We start from the raw sequence: 20,067 nt of genomic DNA, 5'->3' as shown, positions 1-20,067 counted from the left end.
GTTTTCATTATTAACCCTCTACTTGCATGGTTATATACAAAACGGAACAATTCTAAAAGTTTGTTATCGTGACTTAAGTCAAAGGACGGACTCCCGAGATGTGTTGAAAATGTTTTGTATAATCTAACAACCAAGTTCTTGCTGATGTCCATTATAGAAAACATGTGGCTCTCCCTAGCCACCCCTATTTAGAATGTCAATAATCGTATAAATTATCCGGTGATGCTCATTTGTTGGCAGTAGTGCACAAGCATTATAATCGCAAGGATAACCACATTCTAACCATAAACACAACAATAACATTCTAACTACAAGCATAACCACATAAACCCAAACGTAACCACATTATGGCTCCAACATTGCCACATTACTCATAATAATGGTTTTTGGGTTAGATCGCGTTATTTATAAATGTGTCGTAACCCTCCACCACCCGACACGGCCAAACAGTAAAAAATGTGTCACGTTTACAAAGGACAAATAATTCACTACTTTACCCCACCGGTGTGTTGAAGAGTGAATCAACATCATTTAAAATTTGAATACGACGTTTCCCTGGTAATTACATCCAGCTTCATAGGGCAATTTGCCAGGATGGTGAGGCTCTCCTCTTGCTCCCGGTCTTAAATAGAGCAGCAGGGTACCGTCATCATTTAATTCATTTAGGTGCAGGGATTTTAGGCGGAGAGGGGGAGGGTATTATAATTATATCATAGATTGGTAATCATTAAATTGCCTACGTGTTAAATTAACACATTACGACAACCGCAATATAACCACAAGCACTATTTACCACAAAACAAACTCAACACGCTCGTCAATATCACTGTGGCCTTACAGGAAAGGCTTCTGTAATTGTTGTTTATGGCAATGGCCGTCATTCATAGCCACAGATAGTGTTAAGCCAGTCACCATCAAATGCTCTGCAGTCCTCGATATACTAAGATGTTTTCTGCCAATTACTGAGTGTTTATCATCATACATGTGAGTGGAAACCGGAGCACCTGGAGAAAAGCCACACGTACTAGAGGGCAACACTCTATCCTGTCGTACAGAAGGAACAGATTATTATCAATTCACGCTGCTGCCCTGCCTTCTGGAAGAGCCAGGGTATGGCTCCTCGACACCCACCTACGAGAAGGGAGTGTGGAATAGACAGAGTTGAAATGAGCAAGGATTATTAAACATTTTTCAGAAAGAGACTGTGATGGGAGGATTTCTAGCGTGGAGCAGTGTGGAGGAAGAAGCAGAAAGAGTAATAGTGTGATCTGCAGGGTGTTTAGTGAGTAGGTTGGTGGATGAGTGAGGGAGTGTTTGCGTGGGTGGGTGGGTGAATGAGCGAGTTGTTGAGACCTGCTGTCCAATGTTTGATCATTGTGGACGAAACAGTTGGTCATTTTGGTTGTATGTAAACACTGTGTGTGCATATACTATTTAGTTGAATCTCAAACGCCCCACCCCTCTCGTTTAACTTGCAGTGGATGGGGACTTCCGTGGGGGGTACATCCTGTGCTTCCTAGACAACGGCCATGGCATGAACCCGAGTAAGTGAACCGGCCATTCTTTGATCGCTTGCTGCTCCGACCGGGAGGCTGATGTACAACAGCGTTCGGTCTACCATTGTGATGGTATCAGTCGTGCTGAACCATTAATGGAGAGGACCTCGTGAAGGTTACCATCACCGTGGTGGTGCACGCTCAACAGAATTGGGCACGTCTCAAGGTCGCTGTGCTTATCACCTCCATTAAGTGGATGATAAAAAGCAGCCCCCACTCTGAATGGGGAAGCCTTACAAACACACCACACCTCATCAATGTGTGTGCCTCCCGCTCATTCGGAGGCGGTAGAGAAGCCATGCACAACTGCACCCCAGAGGCCCTTGGCTGGCTGAAGAACTGTGACCTAAACCGTTGACAACTCCCTGTTCCCCGAAAATAAATCTGCTATTCTGCAGCAAATTACACGACAGAAGAGCAAGTGAATCGGCAGTGGTGCAGGGTTAGTTCGGGGCTGGGGGAATCCTTTCCTTAGCTGGGGCGAAATAAACAGCCAGAGTGAGTTCTGGTTCAAACGCTGGGTGATTATGTGGGACCACCTGTTTGCCAGTATCAACATTTTCAGTTTCATTTATTGAGAAATCATTACCCTTTCTGCCATAAATACGGGAGATGTTAAGATGTTCAAACACCAAATAGACAGATATTACAAGGTATCATGTCTGCATTAAACATACATACTTGTGGTAATGTATGCACTGTCCTTGAAACTGATTGGCTTAAACCAGACACAGCCATCTTCATGGCTTCGTATCACCAAGTATGCCAAAAGGTGAACGGTACAAGGACAATGCCACCGCCAAATAGACACCGATTGCAAGACATTGAGTCTTACGCTCGTGAGCAGCCACTTAGTGTTGCGTCAGCGAATGTCCTGGGGCTCGCTATTCAGTAACCTGCGCTGACTGGCTTGATGAAGTATGGCACAACCTCCATGACCAACTGTTGGTGAGTGCTGCCACTGGTGATGATGACCACGATGCTGATGATGATGATGCTGATGTTGCTCCAGGCGATCTGGCAAACGTGATGAAGTTTGGAAAATCCACTAAGCGCACCACGGCCCACATCGGGCGCTATGGGAACGGACTCAAGTCGTGAGTTATGTTGATGCTCGCCGGCGGTCAGCCGTCTCCCTGTTACTCTTCTATTGCTACTACTACCACTGGTTACTGCTCCCGTGAATTTAACTCACCGAGTCACTCCGTTCATTCACTCAGCTGCCTCCTAATAACTGCTATTGCTGCTACTGCCGTGGCTACTGCTCCCGTGGACTTCACTCATTGACTCCCCCTCAGCCAGTGTTAATTACTTGGTCTGTACCAGACACTGACGGTGTAATCTCATCCACTATCACCACACTGCAGGTCACAACAACACACTCCTCACTCACGCTTATGCACTCACTCACCCATCCACCAGACCATTCCACACCCACTCACTCACCACACTGCAAGTCATAACAACACACTCCTTGGCAAACTCACCCACCCACGAGACGAAGCCTTAACAGACTGTCGGAGCAAGTGCTGTTATCAAGTACCTTTGAAGGCCGGCACGGCAAACAATAGGGTGTTAGGCCAGCACCACCCTCGGCCATCTTTGTCTCCCCAGTGGTGATGTTTACAGGCCAGGTCTTCATTTGAGGCTGAGTGGACCTAGGGCAGGCCCAGGACTGGTTCAGATAATTGTCACTGGTGTTGGCCGTGAGCAGGAATCGAACACGGGTTGCCAGGTTCATAGCACAGCTAGTGAACCGCTACACTACCGCTCACCGACACACATACCCACTCACACAATCATACACTCACCCACTCATTCACCGCACTGCAGGTCACAACTATCATTCAAACACTCACCCATTCACACACCCACCCTTGCACCCACCCACTCACTCAACCATTTGCCCACTCATTCACTCACCATACTGCAGGTGACAACACTTCTGCTTGTTTTCCCATATCCTTACAGCCTTTACTCAATGCAAGAAATGTGTTACACTCTTACCAACTATGCCTTCTACAGTGCTGTTTGTTACTGGCCGCTTGACATGTTGGGCCTTTGGATTGTTGTGCAGAGAGTAAGAGGGAAAAGGAACGCTACTAAATCACCTGGGCCTGACCTTTGTTGGATAGATGATGGCGGTATCGTAGTGATGATATAATGATCGAAGTGTTGTGGTAATCGTGATGAAGATTGTGATGATAATGGTGGTGGTAGCTGTGGTGATGGTGGTGGTGGTAGTGGTGATGATGATAGTGTTGGTAATTGGTGGTGGTGATGTTGGTGCTGGTGAAAGTGTGGTGGGTAATTGTCAGGCGTAATACGCCGTCACCGCTACTGGAAATATGTATCTCCAGTCAGGGCCCAACAGGGGACAATAGCGGGTCCGGCCTGTACCAAGTAGGACTGGAGGGTCAGGCAAACTGGAGGGCGGTTTGGAACCGGAGGTGAACACCCCAGGCCCCCAGTGGGGGCTGGGGGATTGCGCAAAAATCTAGGTCCCTCCAGAAGGATCCAGAGAGTGGGCATGGCCAGGCACTGAGTAACCCTGGGAGCCCCATAAAAGCCGGACGGACCCCACAGCAGCTCCGGCAGTCAGCGTCAAGCCGAAGACCGAAGAGCTCGCTGAAGACTAGGAACCTGAAGATCCCGGGACCCGACGTCCTTATCAGGGCCGGGTCTGAGTGTGCCAGTGGCCGAGACCCGAGTACCTTGGCTGGGTCGGGTCAGCCTCCCCCTAGGTCCCGTTAGCCGGAGGGCTAAGATTAGGTGGTCCCAGTGGCTAGGGCACGTTAGCCCGGAGGCTATACCTCCACAGGTCGTCGAGTAGAAAGGGCCATTGACCCTTCGTGTCAGGGACCCCGTGTGTTCACATTATTGTTAAATAAATACGTGTTGCCTCCTAAGAAGACTCCGTCTCCAAACAACCCACTACAAAAGTGGTGGTAGCAGTAGTGGTGATCATGTGGCATCAGCGTCACTCTTGATGATGTTTGTCCACTCTGTCATCGCTAACCGAATAACAAACTCACTTTGGTGACAAATATTTAGCGTCGTGAGGAAACAAACTTACTCGCCCGTCGTTCCGCCCCCACCACGCCCCGTGTCTGTCACCCTCCCTCCACCATGGGGGGCGGGGTGGGTGCCTCTCCTAGGGGAACGATGCGGATCGGGAGGGACATGATCATTCTCACGAAGCAGGCGGCCACCATGAGCTGCCTCCTCCTGTCCCGCGCCTTCCACGAGGAGGAGAAGATTGAAGAGGTGAGACTGACCATGACGAGATGTAAGAGAACCAAGCCGAGCCGGCACGGGTGCACAAGTGGATTTTTCCACTGGGCCTGTTTGCTAAAGCCAGTCTGTGCCGAAACTAGAAATATCTGATCCTAGATTGGGGCCAAGCAGGGCCATGGGTCGTGCATAACAATGTGTCGTGCATTGCATGTGACATTGGCGGCACGGCACGGCTTCTGCAGTGGAAAAGAGGTATTGGTCCGTGTTGGGGCCCAGAGTGGGGTTCATAATGGCCGTGTTGGGCTGCTAAGCCAGTGACACTGAGACCCTCTGTCTCAATAGGATAATAATGCCTGCATCAGTGTAAGCCGGCTGCGGTTGTTATTGTTGCCTCTGTAGTTGATGTTGTTCCGCCAGGTCATAATTCCACTCCCATCGTGGAGGAACGACGACATGGAGGTCATCTTGTCAAATGCGCAGAGATATCAAACGGAGATGGACATTATCTTCAGGTGACATTTAGTCCATAGGGCCATGAGCAGAAATCCCAAATGATCAATGTCACCTGTTGTGACATGTCTTTACTGGTTTCAATTTCTCTGTGTGGCCAACATCGGTGGGTTATGTGATAACCACTTGAAATTAGTGCGGATATCGGATACTGGTGGTACCTGGATGTACGTTAAATTGATTTACGGTGATTCGTTATGTACGTTGTGAAGTAACACCTTTTTTTGGTGTATGTCTCCTTTGTTTATTTATGATAAATATTCTTTCATTTAGTTTTTATTCAAAATAGGATTTTCTTTGGGTGGGAATTTTGTTGTTAACAACCTTATAGTAAATTCACATTATGTCGTTTAACCGCGAGTGCATTTTATACGCTTTCGGGCCATTTGCATTGCTGCCATACTTCGCTCGTTGTTTATAATCCGCGTTCAAATTACCGTACTGTTCCACCACAACGAGAGTGTGGAAGATTTGGGGGAGGTGCTGCATGTTGAAGCTCCACCCACTCGTAGTGCCCCTCACCCACTCAGTCACCCTTCCACCCCTCGCCACCTTACCTACTACCCCTCCCTCACCCTCCTAATCACCCCTCAACTCCTCACGTGACAATGTGCACCACGGTTTCTGGTTAGTAAATTAGAGCGTACAGTATTTGTTTTTTATCACCTGGCTCATTATTCTCCATATTTAGGCATTGAAATATCTTAGTTGTGTTAATAAGCATTATTTTAGTAGGCTTTGGGTTGGAAGTTATTTTTATAGGTTATATATTAGGTTATAACACTGGTCAACACACTTTTTCTGGCATAAGGTATTCCAACGGGGTTAAGGTAATTTTGGGGTGCTGATTCCAAATCTGGCATCAGTTTTTGTCTATCACATCAGGTTTTTGAGATATAAAATATTGCATTTTCAAGAAAAACTGCAGAAGAAAAATATTAAATAAATGTGGATATCTATATAAAATTATATTATAAACACACTATCCTAAAAATACAGCACCATATTTTAACACTAAAGCAGTCACTGACTCGCAACAACTTGCAATCATAAGTGACAGAGTTAATTTCGGGTAAAATCAATGAAAATGGGGTATGCTGATAGCATAAATCTGAGATCGGATTTGGAATCAGCACCCTGAAATTAGTCTAAAACAGCTGCAAAAGTCCAGGCCAGAAAAAAATGCTTTATTTTTGTTGACCAGTGTAATGGGACCTTATGGGAGAATATGTTTTGATATACGGTACGATGTTTCGCTTTACGTTCAGGTTTTCAAGAATGCAACCAAAACTTATATCGAGGTTCGTGCAAAGTTTGCTCGTAGCCGTATAAATACATTGGTAAAATTAGAGTGCTACACGTAGGTGGTATACAATTTATGCTCTGGCCCATGGACGTATTGCACGCACGTATATACTTGTTGTGGGCATCAGACCCGACTCCATCCCATCTCAAGCCCACTCAGGCAGGGTCCCCTCTGAGTACTCTCAGTGGCGAAGCTGTTGAGTGTGCAGGTGGTGCAAATGCCCTGTCCGTCCATCCGTAAAGTAACGTGGGGTCGCTGTAACTAACTTAAGGGTTGATCCGATTTGAGTGAAACTCGTGTAAAGTTGCACTGCTGGTGGGGACTCAACCTAGAGAAACCCAGCCACATCCATCAATTGGTCGCCGCCCGAAACTTGGTGATAAGACACCAGCGATAATTATTGAGGGTTTCAAACCGAAGCGGTGATGTCGCACGCTCCCAGAAAAAGGCAGACGTCATGATCGGCGAAAACAAACGCTCTGGGGACGAACCTGCGTGTCAGAGGAGAGCATGTGTAAATAATACATGTGCATGGCTGGTTTCTCTTCCATATAGAGCGTGACCCGCTGTCACCCCATACAGGTACTCGCCATTCAAATCCCAGGAAATACTGAAGCAGCAGTTCAAGAAGATTCATGGATCTTCCGGTACTCGTATAATTTTTGTCACGAGGCGATACGGTGCGTCCCATTATTTTGCTGTCTGTCTTCCCTCGCAATCGTGTTTGGAGGGTTTTTCATATATTTTACTACAACTTTCTTCGGCTGCAGTAAATTCACCGTGGCTCGCCACTTTTCCTGCAGTGTAGAGACAGCTGCTGCTGGTGAGGAGGGGTTCCCCTTGCCTGGCCTGCCACAGTGCAATGGAATGGTTTCTATGAAACAATTTTACATTTTAGCCACTGATATATACATGCAAATTCTTATCTATGGATCTCTGTATGAGTCTCTGGGTCCCTGTATGAGTCTTGGCTCTCTGTGTAAGTCTCTGGGTAAATCTTTGGGCCTGCTGAGTCTTCTGGTATATTTGTGAGTCTATTGGTCTCTTTGTAGTGGGTTCAATCAGGCGCACACTATAACTTGGAGTCAACACGGTTTATTAACTAACATCACATAACTCTTAACGGAATAACAACCGTTCCTACACTTAGCTCTATAAACTTGGAGTAGGTGGCTATTTACATTCTGGATGGGCAACGACAAACCGGACCAGGTCAGCCAATGCGCTGCCTGGTCCACGTGCGCGGAGACCCGCCTACGACGAAGGTTTCTTCCAGCAGCATCGACCCCGGTCCCCCCCCCCCCGGCGCTCGACTTTTATCATTACGGCATGGCCAGGCCCCGCCTTTGGCCACACCTCTTTTCCCGATCTTTTGTGAGGGTTCAAGGCCCACACTCTTTGGTTCTTTCGGTAAAGTCAACCTCAACCCTGGCACCCCCCGTCCACACCACCGCCGGTCACGTGCCCCTTCTTCTTTACCCAGCCTCCCCTGGTATGCCCATCCGGTGTCTGGGGAGAGGCTCCCCCCCAACAGTACCACCCACACGGTACTGTCTCTACACAACGGTACTCATACCAATGACACTACATATTTGTGAGTCTGGGTCTCTGCACAAGTTTATAGGGCTCTGTGAAAGTCTATGGGTCTCTGTGTGAGGCTAGGATTCTCTCTGAGTTAATCTGGCCCTGTGTGATTCCTTATACATTTGCAGGCGAGTTGTATAAACGTTATGCCACATAGGGACAGCTGCCAGTGGGGGTTTTCCTTGTATAAACTGCAGTAGGACAGTGGAGTAGTTGAGATGAGAAGATTTCAGGTGCTTGGAGTTGCTCAGACGTTTAAGCAAGCGCCATTCTCTATGCAAACCCTTTAGCTTGGTGGTCATAGACTGACATGCAAGTCTCATGTAGCCCGTATGCCCAGCCACCGCATTTCCAAGTAGCTTCTATTTGGCCAGAGAGATGGGGTAAATGGGTATGGCATGGGCTGGAGAAAAGATGAACTGATGTGGTACAGGCAGGTATAGAGCTGAGTGGACTTGCCGATGGTACCAGCGGTGTCGAGATCTGTCACTGTGGAGGAGGCTCGTGAAGGAGGCTACTGAGCAGTTTGAGGCAGTCGCCGTCCTGCATCAACGGAGGGTGGAGGAGCGATGCTCACAACAACAAGCAGAGCGCTGGGTGGCTAAAACACAGCAAGTTGGCACAGTAGGGGGCACACGTAGTGCATCTGCTAGTTATGAGTCAGTCAACCCATGACACCTGCCTATCTCCTGTAACCTGCCAGCAGTGAGCCTTCGACACTTCATGTGGCCTAGAAGTGCACCTAGCCTTGCACAAGTGCTGTTTGTCACCACGACTCAGTTGATATATTTTTCGTGCAATATCACTTTCTCACGTGACGCTGTTTTATTCTGATTTCTATTTGCTGCATTGCTGTCTTTTTTGTGACCCAGGTCACTTACTGTTGCACATGGGACTCCTCTTACTACTTGAGTTATTATCTTGTTACACAATCAACTTCAGCTCACCTACTCATGCACTCACCCCTTTACTCACCCATTCACTCACTCAACCACTCACCCACTCAAATAATTTATTCACCCACTCATTCACCCATTCACTTACCCATTCACTCACTCATTCACTCAGTCCTTCACCCATGTACTCATTCACTCACTCACCCACCCACTCACCCTTTCACCCACTTACAAATGTGGCTCCTCTATTCTGGTCACTGGATTTCTCACCGTGTGACACAATCAACTTCACTCATTCACTCGCTCATTCACTCACTTGCTCCCTCACCCATTAACTAATTCACTCACTCACCCATTCACCTACTCTTGCAACTGAGACTATCCTGGTCACTGGAGGTCTCACCTGGCAACACAAAATCAACTTGAACTGAGAGGCAAACGGTGGCCGCCGTTGCTGTTGCTTTATAGGAACCCTCGTCATGGTCTACAACCTCATGCTGATGGATGACGGGGAGTCTGAGCTGGACATCACCTCTGATCCTCAGGACATCCTCATGCGGGGCGTGCAGAGGGACTTGAGGTGGGTGCGAGTGGGAGGGCTACCCCTGGAATTAACAATCCCAACGTGGCCATTATACACCTCCTGTGTCCGATTCCCAGGTATTCCTGTAAAGGGTGAAGCCCTTTTACAAGTACTGAGGGGAGTTTGTGGGGGGGCAAACTGGGATCGCTGGGGTTCCTATGGGTGCCGCAGTGGTGAGATGTTATTGCTCCCGCCTGGTATGAAGGAGGTTGTGGGTTCGGTCCCGACCCTGATACCTGTATATTTAGAGTTTGCATGTTCTCCCCGTGGTTGCGTGGAATTTTCACCGGGTCCTTCGGTTTTTCCCTCCAAATTTCAAATATACACGCATTTAGAGTATATTGGGTGCTATGCATTCTACGTGATAAGCCACTTAATTGAGCTATCATTTGTGGCCCGGTCACTTCTGAAAAAGAGCTATATAGCTCATTGGGCCTTACCAGGTAAAACAAAAATAGTTTTCTGTTTAGTTTCCCAGTGCATGGCTTGCTGCCTCACTCAGACTCGACCGGCGCTCATTTCGCAAAGCCGATCACTGATGGAAAGCCTCTCCCTCCAGCCCGGGTCCAGGCACCTCGTTACCTTTCTCTTCATTCCAAATTCAGTTCTTGAATCTGCAAAACAGTCCTCTTTCTATCCCTCGTCTCTTCCCTTGTCCCTCATTCTCAACGACTCTTCTCCACCATCAACAACTCACTCCGTCCCTCTGCTTCTACATCCTCCTCTCCTCCCAGTGCCCCTTCCCCCTCTAGCCTTCCCTCATTGTTTTTCCTCTGAGGTTGAGCTCATTTGTTGTCCCTTCAGCCTCCCCCCACTGCTCGGTCTGCTGCACTCTCCTCTCCTCCCTGCGTCACTGCACCTCTCTCCGCCATCACCCTGACATCTTCATCTGAGCTCTCTGTTGTCATTTCCAAAACTCGTCCCCTATCTCCTCCCCCCGTGACCCCATTTCTGCCTCCCTTCTTCCTTGCCTCCCCATCTATATCATTTCCTACCTTGTGGTCATTTTTCACTCCTAAGGTGACTTCCTTCTTCTACATTAAAATCTGCTATTATTTTTCCTCTGCTCAAAAGACATTCCCTTGACCCCACCATTTTCTTCCACCTTTTCTAAAATTCTGGAACGCCTTGTTCATAACCAGCGCTCACTCCGCATGTCTTCACATTTCCTGGATCTACAATTTCACTAAAACAGCCCATCTAAATGTCTAGAACCATCTTGCAAATTCCTTCCATGCCGGTCATCTATTCTCATGCATCTTGACCTTTGACTCTAGTTCACCCCCCTCTTCTTTCCACTCTCCAAGCTCAGCAGCTCTGGCCACCCCCTCTCCTGGCTCAAGTCTCACCTCACACATCCTCCATCTCCAATCACTCCATACTCCCACGCTTCACTCTCAGTGTTGGTGTTCTGCAGGGTTCGGTTCTGGGTCCCTTACTGTTCTCTCTTATATTTCACCACTTGAATCGTTCTGCTTTCCTCATCATTTCTTTGCTGATGATACACAAATCTTATTTCCTTAATCTACCCCCTGTGACTTTTCCTCTCGTATCTCCTGTCTGGCAGCCATCCAATCCTGGATTGTGCCTCAGTCTCTCAATCCTTCCAAGCTAACAATAATTTTCATTCCGGCCTCTTGCTTTCATGCTCCCATCACAACCATCTCCTCCTCTCTCTTTCTCCTGTTTTCTCTGCCCTCAACCTTGGTGTCACTTTTGAGTCTTCCCTGACTTTTTCCACCCACATCTCCACTTCTACTCACATCTGCCGCTTTCATTTATTCAACATTAGGAAAATCTGCCCTCATTTAATTTCTGCCACCAAACTCCTGGTTCATTCTGTGATCTTTAACCATCTGGACTACTACTTATTCTTGGTGTGGTGTGTAAACATCGGCATTAGGGAGACAAAGGTGGCCGGACATGGCGTTGGTTTGTTTCGTAAAGATCAGCACTGGAGAGACACAAAGGTGGCCGGGAGCAGTGCTGGCCACACCGACCCCCCCCCCCCCCCATGTTCAAATCGATGCTCGGTTCCAGCCGTCGGTAACAGTACTTGGGATCTGTGTCTCTGTACAGCACCCCTCCGGAGCGGGTGTCGTTCCGCGCGTACCTTGCCACCCTCTACCTGAAGCCGCGTATGCGCCTCTACCTGCAGCACCAAAAGGTCATCACCAAGAGGCTGGACCACGACCTCTACAGACCCTGGTACGGACCGTGCCTCCTTCAGATGAACCACGTGGCCTTTTTGCTGTTACTGCTCATGGTGATCCGGCACTGGGGAGTTGTCAGGGAGGGTTGGCGGATCGCCGCACAGACGTCGTGAAACCCCCTACCCGTGGGTGGGGGTTTAACGCTGGCTCGACGTGTGGCTGTTGCTGCTGCTGCCTTCCCGTCCGTCTATGGTTCCTCTTCGTGGCACCTCTGAGTTGTCCTCTCTCTCTTTACGAGAGCAATGAGTAAACCCGGTAACAGAAACTGTTTAACGACAAACAGCAGTGACGAGGGGCCCCTTGTGGTTGTTTTGTGTTGGCGTGTGCACAGCATGTATAAGTTTGAGTCGTGCCGGTTCCGGGCCCAGGCTGAGAAGGAAACCAAGCAGAAGTCGCAGGAAGTGAAACTGGGTGAGCCACACGTTATCTTTGCATCGGCTGGGCGAGTAACACCTGCCTGGCCCATCGCTCCACGCGACGTTCTTGGGTCTCCTTGGCCAAAATTAGAGCCTCACTTCTGTGTGCAGGTGAAACACAGAGCCTCTCCCTTGCAAACACATGCACAAAGATCCCTTATATAGCATACGTAGACTGTTGGGGTAAGTGCTGTTAGTGAGTAGCACCTATGAAGGCCGGCACGGCACACGACAGGGTGGGTGGCATGCATCACGTACGCCCGGCTGCCTTTGCCTCCCACCACACCAGGTAGTCTACTACGCTCTAACCACGACGCTACTTTGTTATGAACCTGGCGACCGGAGTTCAGAGTTCGACTGAACTTTGCTGACATTGGTGGCGAATATTTTATACTAGCGGAAGTACCCGGCTTTGCCCGGGTGAAAAATATCTTTCTTAAAAACCTTACATATATATACACAGATACTAAGGTATTGTCAAAGCCCGGTGGGCTGTTTGTACATTTTTCCACCAACAAATATATAAGAGGCTTTCACAAGTCCAAAAAGTTGTAGAAAGTGTGGGGTAAATAGTTGATGTCAAAATGTTTCCGAAAATTGCGGTCTCCCCCCCCCCTCAAAAAATATCTTTACCCCTCGTAGGTATATATACTCCTTCTTGTTTCTTTCGGTAAAGTCACGTAGAAGGGAAGTAATAAAATAATAAAAATAAAACATAATAAAACAATTCTCACGACGTTTCGGCTACAACGCAAGCAGCCGTCTTCAGGTGAAGAATGAGACACTACCAAACTAGGAGCTTATATATAAGCTGCATTGGGGGTTGAAGAGCGCCTTAACAAAAAGAATGTGCATGTGAAGAGGGATTTAGCATATTCATGGAAATGCGTAGGCGTTGGGCGGGGGGGTGTCAAAGTCATATTATGCCCATGCATTATGCAGGATCAGCAGCAACCAAGGGGGGTGCAAGGATTAGCAGTAACAAAGGAAAGGAATGTTAATGATATGTAGCTGCAGTTACTCAACAACCACGTAGAAAACTAAAGTATAAACTACATAAAAAACTAAAGTATAAACTGCATCGCACCATCAGTATACTTACTATACTCTATAATAAGCTGAGTTACTAACAGCAAGTAATACATTACAATTTTACCTCGTAAAAATTCTATAATATGCTTCCATCTAAACCTTATTCTCTTACATCACACGAGCATATACCGTACTATATACTGCCATAGATAAACCCAACATTAAATTATATACTGTATTGCTGTAAACCAACCTATATCTTATACATTTAATATCACACTATGTATTATTCTACACACCCTAATGTGTATCGAAATGGTTTATTACGTCCTTCCAATGATTGCTGAGCCAGAATCCATCTTCTCGGTTAAAGTTGTCTCTGTGTTTGTATATGTGGATCGCCTCATGAACGAATCTCTCATGATAGCCAGATGGCTTGCAGAGAACCTCTGTCTTGGAGAAGTCAATATCATGTGAGCCCACTGAGTTGTAACAGTGATCTGCCACGGCTGAGGTGTTAGTCCTACCGTGTTTCAGGTCAGCTTTTTGTTCACGGATGCGGTCCGAGACATGTCGTTTGGTTTCCCCAATGTAACTGCTACCACAGAGGCAACTTAGTTTGTAGACGCCAGGGTACTGTATGTCTGGAACCACATCTTTTACAGACGGTACCAGATCACGGATTTTATGTACTGTGTTGAATCGGACCTGGATCTTGTGTTTAATCAGGATTTTGGAGATCTTTTTTGTGACCCCAGCAATGTAGGGTAAGGTGATGGTCTTGAAAGGCTCCTCAACAGGATCCTTCTTGATGGTTGGAGTGATGGCTTTGCGGATTGTATAGTCGGAGTAACCATTTGCCTTAAGAGCTTGGCGTACGTGTTTGAGTTCACTGGAAATGTGTTCATGGTCGGAGATGCATTGGGCTCTATGATATAGAGTCTTGATGAGGGAATTCTTCTGAGATGGATGGTGGTGGGAATCCGGTTTTAGATAAGCATCCGTGTGGGTGGCTTTCCTGTAGACAGAGTGGCTCATTGAACCATCAGGTCTCCTTTTGATTAGGACATCCAAAAAGGGTAGCTTGCCATCATTTTCGACTTCCATGGTGAATCTGATGGCTGGGTGTATGGAATTGATGTGGTCGAGAAATTGGTCTAGAGCAGGCCGGCCATGTGGCCAGATGACAAAAGTGTCGTCTACGTACCTCTTCCATAAGGTCGGGCGTAGAGTGGCAGTCTGGATGGCGTCCGTCTCAAATTTCTCCATGAAGATGTTGGCTACAACCGGAGATAGGGGGGAGCCCATTGGGGTGCCCTCAATTTGCTTGTAGAAGGTTCCATTCCAGGTGAAGTATGTATTGGTTAAGCAGTGTCTCACCAGGGGGGGTACCCCAGCATTCAGTCCTTGATGAACCAAGTCTTCAATGATTGCGATGGTGTCAGGCACAGGTACCTTGGTGAACAAGGAAACCACATCAAAACTGACAAGCAGGTCGTCTGGGGACAGGGCAATCCCCTTGATTGTCGATACCAGGTCAGTAGAGTTTAGTACTGCAGAGGTGGTTTTTCCAGTGAAAGGCCGTAGGATTTCGGACAAAAAACGAGCCAGTTTGTAAGTGGGGGAGTTGATAGTAGAGACAATGGGACGAAGAGGTGTATCTTCTTTATGTATCTTTGGCAAGCCGTACAATCTTGGTGGTCTGGCTGCAGAAGGTTTCAACGAGAACTGTTTGGTCTGATCAATTAATGCGGTTGAAGCAGAAATGATGTTGTTGGTTTTGGAGACGAGGCTGTTGGTGGGGTCTCTTTTTATTTTTGTATAGCTGCCATCGTTTAGTAGTTCTTGAATTTTGTTGTTGTATTCTATTTTGTCCATGATGACAGTGGCATTGCCTTTGTCGGCTGAGAGGATGACAATGTCATCCCTCTTTTTTAATTGAGCTAATTCAAAACGCTCCTCTTTGCTGATGTTGCTAGCTGGCATCTTAGCGTTTTTGAGGGTTACAGAGATTTCGGATCTTGCTACGTCTGCAGCGATGTGACTCAAGCCCTTGAGAGCTACATCTACTCGAGCAATTATATCATTAACTGGTATGTGTCTAGGTGTGACTGCAAAGTTTAGTCCTTTAGCTAAAACGGATTTCAAACCTTCAGAAATAGGACTGTTACTGCGATTAATTACGACTTTGTTAATATCTAGCTTTTCAATGTGTGGGTCCGGTTTCTTGTTTGAGAGGCGATTGAATTTGGAAATCAAGTTGTCCTTACATTTAGTCGACATAGCGGCAGCTGAAGAGGCAGTCATTTTTTCCACATGTTCCCAATCCGATGTGGACATTGTTACACTCAAAGATAAGTGTGATTTGTAGAGTGTCTTGTCTAACTGATCTAGTTCGGTGCGCGTAAGTCTGATTTTCTCTGAGATAAGAGCTAAGCTAGTTCTAGACAGAATTCGTTTCGCATTAGAAGAAGTTACAGCAGCAGATGTTAGTGTAAATGCGTTTGGTATTACCTTAGAGTCGCGGCATCTCTTCAGAAAGGTGAGAGACTCGATTAGCTGAGCCTTCTTATCCCGGAGCTTGTTGAAGGATCTCAAAGTTATGTGGAAACCCTCCCCGTAGAGGCGGTTAAATTTCGATTTAAAGCTTTCGTGACTGCAGGGATTCATCTTCTTGTTTCTTTCGGTAAAGTCACGTAGAAGGGAAGTAATAAAATAATAAAAATAAAACATAATAAAACAATTCTCACGACGTTTCGGCTACAACGCAAGCAGCCGTCTTCAGGTGAAGAATGAGACACTACCAAACTAGGAGCTTATATATAAGCTGCATTGGGGGTTGAAGAGCGCCTTAACAAAAAGAATGTGCATGTGAAGAGGGATTTAGCATATTCATGGAAAATGCGTAGGCGTTGGGCGGGGGGGTGTCAAAGTCATATTATGCCCATGCATTATGCAGGATCAGCAGCAACCAAGGGGGGTGCAAGGATTAGCAGTAACAAAGGAAAGGAATGTTAATGATATGTAGCTGCAGTTACTCAACAACCACGTAGAAAACTAAAGTATAAACTACATAAAAAACTAAAGTATAAACTGCATCGCACCATCAGTATACTTACTATACTCTATAATAAGCTGAGTTACTAACAGCAAGTAATACATTACAATTTTACCTCGTAAAAATTCTATAATATGCTTCCATCTAAACCTTATTCTCTTACATCACACGAGCATATACCGTACTATATACTGCCATAGATAAACCCAACATTAAATTATATACTGTATTGCTGTAAACCAACCTATATCTTATACATTTAATATCACACTATGTATTATTCTACACACCCTAATGTGTATCGAAATGGTTTATTACGTCCTTCCAATGATTGCTGAGCCAGAATCCATCTTCTCGGTTAAAGTTGTCTCTGTGTTTGTATATGTGGATCGCCTCATGAACGAATCTCTCATGATAGCCAGATGGCTTGCAGAGAACCTCTGTCTTGGAGAAGTCAATATCATGTGAGCCCACTGAGTTGTAACAGTGATCTGCCACGGCTGAGGTGTTAGTCCTACCGTGTTTCAGGTCAGCTTTATGTTCACGGATGCGGTCCGAGACATGTCGTTTGGTTTCCCCAATGTAACTGCTACCACAGAGGCAACTTAGTTTGTAGACGCCAGGGTACTGTATGTCTGGAACCACATCTTTTACAGACGGTACCAGATCACGGATTTTATGTACTGTGTTGAATCGGACCTGGATCTTGTGTTTAATCAGGATTTTGGAGATCTTTTTTGTGACCCCAGCAATGTAGGGTAAGGTGATGGTCTTGAAAGGCTCCTCAACAGGATCCTTCTTGATGGTTGGAGTGATGGCTTTGCGGATTGTATAGTCGGAGTAACCATTTGCCTTAAGAGCTTGGCGTACGTGTTTGAGTTCACTGGAAATGTGTTCATGGTCGGAGATGCATTGGGCTCTATGATATAGAGTCTTGATGAGGGAATTCTTCTGAGATGGATGGTGGTGGGAATCCGGTTTTAGATAAGCATCCGTGTGGGTGGCTTTCCTGTAGACAGAGTGGCTCATTGAACCATCAGGTCTCCTTTTGATTAGGACATCCAAAAAGGGTAGCTTGCCATCATTTTCGACTTCCATGGTGAATCTGATGGCTGGGTGTATGGAATTGATGTGGTCGAGAAATTGGTCTAGAGCAGGCCGGCCATGTGGCCAGATGACAAAAGTGTCGTCTACGTACCTCTTCCATAAGGTCGGGCGTAGAGTGGCAGTCTGGATGGCGTCCGTCTCAAATTTCTCCATGAAGATGTTGGCTACAACCGGAGATAGGGGGGAGCCCATTGGGGTGCCCTCAATTTGCTTGTAGAAGGTTCCATTCCAGGTGAAGTATGTATTGGTTAAGCAGTGTCTCACCAGGGGGGGTACCCCAGCATTCAGTCCTTGATGAACCAAGTCTTCAATGATTGCGATGGTGTCAGGCACAGGTACCTTGGTGAACAAGGAAACCACATCAAAACTGACAAGCAGGTCGTCTGGGGACAGGGCAATCCCCTTGATTGTCGATACCAGGTCAGTAGAGTTTAGTACTGCAGAGGTGGTTTTTCCAGTGAAAGGCCGTAGGATTTCGGACAAAAAACGAACCTTCTGCAGCCAGACCACCAAGATTGTACGGCTTGCCAAAGATACATAAAGAAGATACACCTCTTCGTCCCATTGTCTCTACTATCAACTCCCCCACTTACAAACTGGCTCGTTTTTTGTCCGAAATCCTACGGCCTTTCACTGGAAAAACCACCTCTGCAGTACTAAACTCTACTGACCTGGTATCGACAATCAAGGGGATTGCCCTGTCCCCAGACGACCTGCTTGTCAGTTTTGATGTGGTTTCCTTGTTCACCAAGGTACCTGTGCCTGACACCATCGCAATCATTGAAGACTTGGTTCATCAAGGACTGAATGCTGGGGTACCCCCCCTGGTGAGACACTGCTTAACCAATACATACTTCACCTGGAATGGAACCTTCTACAAGCAAATTGAGGGCACCCCAATGGGCTCCCCCCTATCTCCGGTTGTAGCCAACATCTTCATGGAGAAATTTGAGACGGACGCCATCCAGACTGCCACTCTACGCCCGACCTTATGGAAGAGGTACGTAGACGACACTTTTGTCATCTGGCCACATGGCCGGCCTGCTCTAGACCAATTTCTCGACCACATCAATTCCATACACCCAGCCATCAGATTCACCATGGAAGTCGAAAATGATGGCAAGCTACCCTTTTTGGATGTCCTAATCAAAAGGAGACCTGATGGTTCAATGAGCCACTCTGTCTACAGGAAAGCCACCCACACGGATGCTTATCTAAAACCGGATTCCCACCACCATCCATCTCAGAAGAATTCCCTCATCAAGACTCTATATCATAGAGCCCAATGCATCTCCGACCATGAACACATTTCCAGTGAACTCAAACACGTACGCCAAGCTCTTAAGGCAAATGGTTACTCCGACTATACAATCCGCAAAGCCATCACTCCAACCATCAAGAAGGATCCTGTTGAGGAGCCTTTCAAGACCATCACCTTACCCTACATTGCTGGGGTCACAAAAAAGATCTCCAAAATCCTGATTAAACACAAGATCCAGGTCCGATTCAACACAGTACATAAAATCCGTGATCTGGTACCGTCTGTAAAAGATGTGGTTCCAGACATACAGTACCCTGGCGTCTACAAACTAAGTTGCCTCTGTGGTAGCAGTTACATTGGGGAAACCAAACGACATGTCTCGGACCGCATCCGTGAACATAAAGCTGACCTGAAACACGGTAGGACTAACACCTCAGCCGTGGCAGATCACTGTTACAACTCAGTGGGCTCACATGATATTGACTTCTCCAAGACAGAGGTTCTCTGCAAGCCATCTGGCTATCATGAGAGATTCGTTCATGAGGCGATCCACATATACAAACACAGAGACAACTTTAACCGAGAAGATGGATTCTGGCTCAGCAATCATTGGAAGGACGTAATAAACCATTTCGATACACATTAGGGTGTGTAGAATAATACATAGTGTGATATTAAATGTATAAGATATAGGTTGGTTTACAGCAATACAGTATATAATTTAATGTTGGGTTTATCTATGGCAGTATATAGTACGGTATATGCTCGTGTGATGTAAGAGAATAAGGTTTAGATGGAAGCATATTATAGCATTTTTACGAGGTAAAATTGTAATGTATTACTTGCTGTTAGTAACTCAGCTTATTATAGAGTATAGTAAGTATACTGATGGTGCGATGCAGTTTATACTTTAGTTTTTTATGTAGTTTATACTTTAGTTTTCTACGTGGTTGTTGAGTAACTGCAGCTACATATCATTAACATTCCTTTCCTTTGTTACTGCTAATCCTTGCACCCCCCTTGGTTGCTGCTGATCCTGCATAATGCATGGGCATAATATGACTTTGACACCCCCCCGCCCAACGCCTACGCATTTTCCATGAATATGCTAAATCCCTCTTCACATGCACATTCTTTTTGTTAAGGCGCTCTTCAACCCCCAATGCAGCTTATATATAAGCTCCTAGTTTGGTAGTGTCTCATTCTTCACCTGAAGACGGCTGCTTGCGTTGTAGCCGAAACGTCGTGAGAATTGTTTTATTATGTTTTATTTTTATTATTTTATTACTTCCCTTCTACGTGACTTTA

The 20,067-nt window shown here is 46.5% G+C and overlaps 1 protein-coding gene across 1 annotated transcript in view; it reads left to right on the top strand.

The window, feature by feature from the left end:
- LOC133356269 (ATPase MORC2-like) overlaps positions 1–20,067 on the top strand; it is a 102,861-nt gene that overhangs the window by 9,649 nt on the left and 73,145 nt on the right. Inside the window, exons 4-11 of the mRNA XM_061573690.1 lie at positions 1,479–1,544; positions 2,569–2,653; positions 4,715–4,823; positions 5,211–5,305; positions 7,192–7,256; positions 9,558–9,669; positions 11,752–11,880; positions 12,217–12,296. Coding sequence (XP_061429674.1) covers positions 1,479–1,544; positions 2,569–2,653; positions 4,715–4,823; positions 5,211–5,305; positions 7,192–7,256; positions 9,558–9,669; positions 11,752–11,880; positions 12,217–12,296 — 741 coding nt within the window. The remainder of the gene's footprint in view (positions 1–1,478; positions 1,545–2,568; positions 2,654–4,714; positions 4,824–5,210; positions 5,306–7,191; positions 7,257–9,557; positions 9,670–11,751; positions 11,881–12,216; positions 12,297–20,067) is intronic.

This window comes from Lethenteron reissneri, chromosome 53 (assembly GCF_015708825.2).
Source record: "Lethenteron reissneri isolate LAM-NWPU_2019-01 chromosome 53, ASM1570882v1, whole genome shotgun sequence".
In the NCBI taxonomy this organism is placed as follows: Eukaryota; Metazoa; Chordata; class Hyperoartia; order Petromyzontiformes; family Petromyzontidae; genus Lethenteron; species Lethenteron reissneri.
This window is presented reverse-complemented; position numbering and strand designations above follow the sequence as displayed.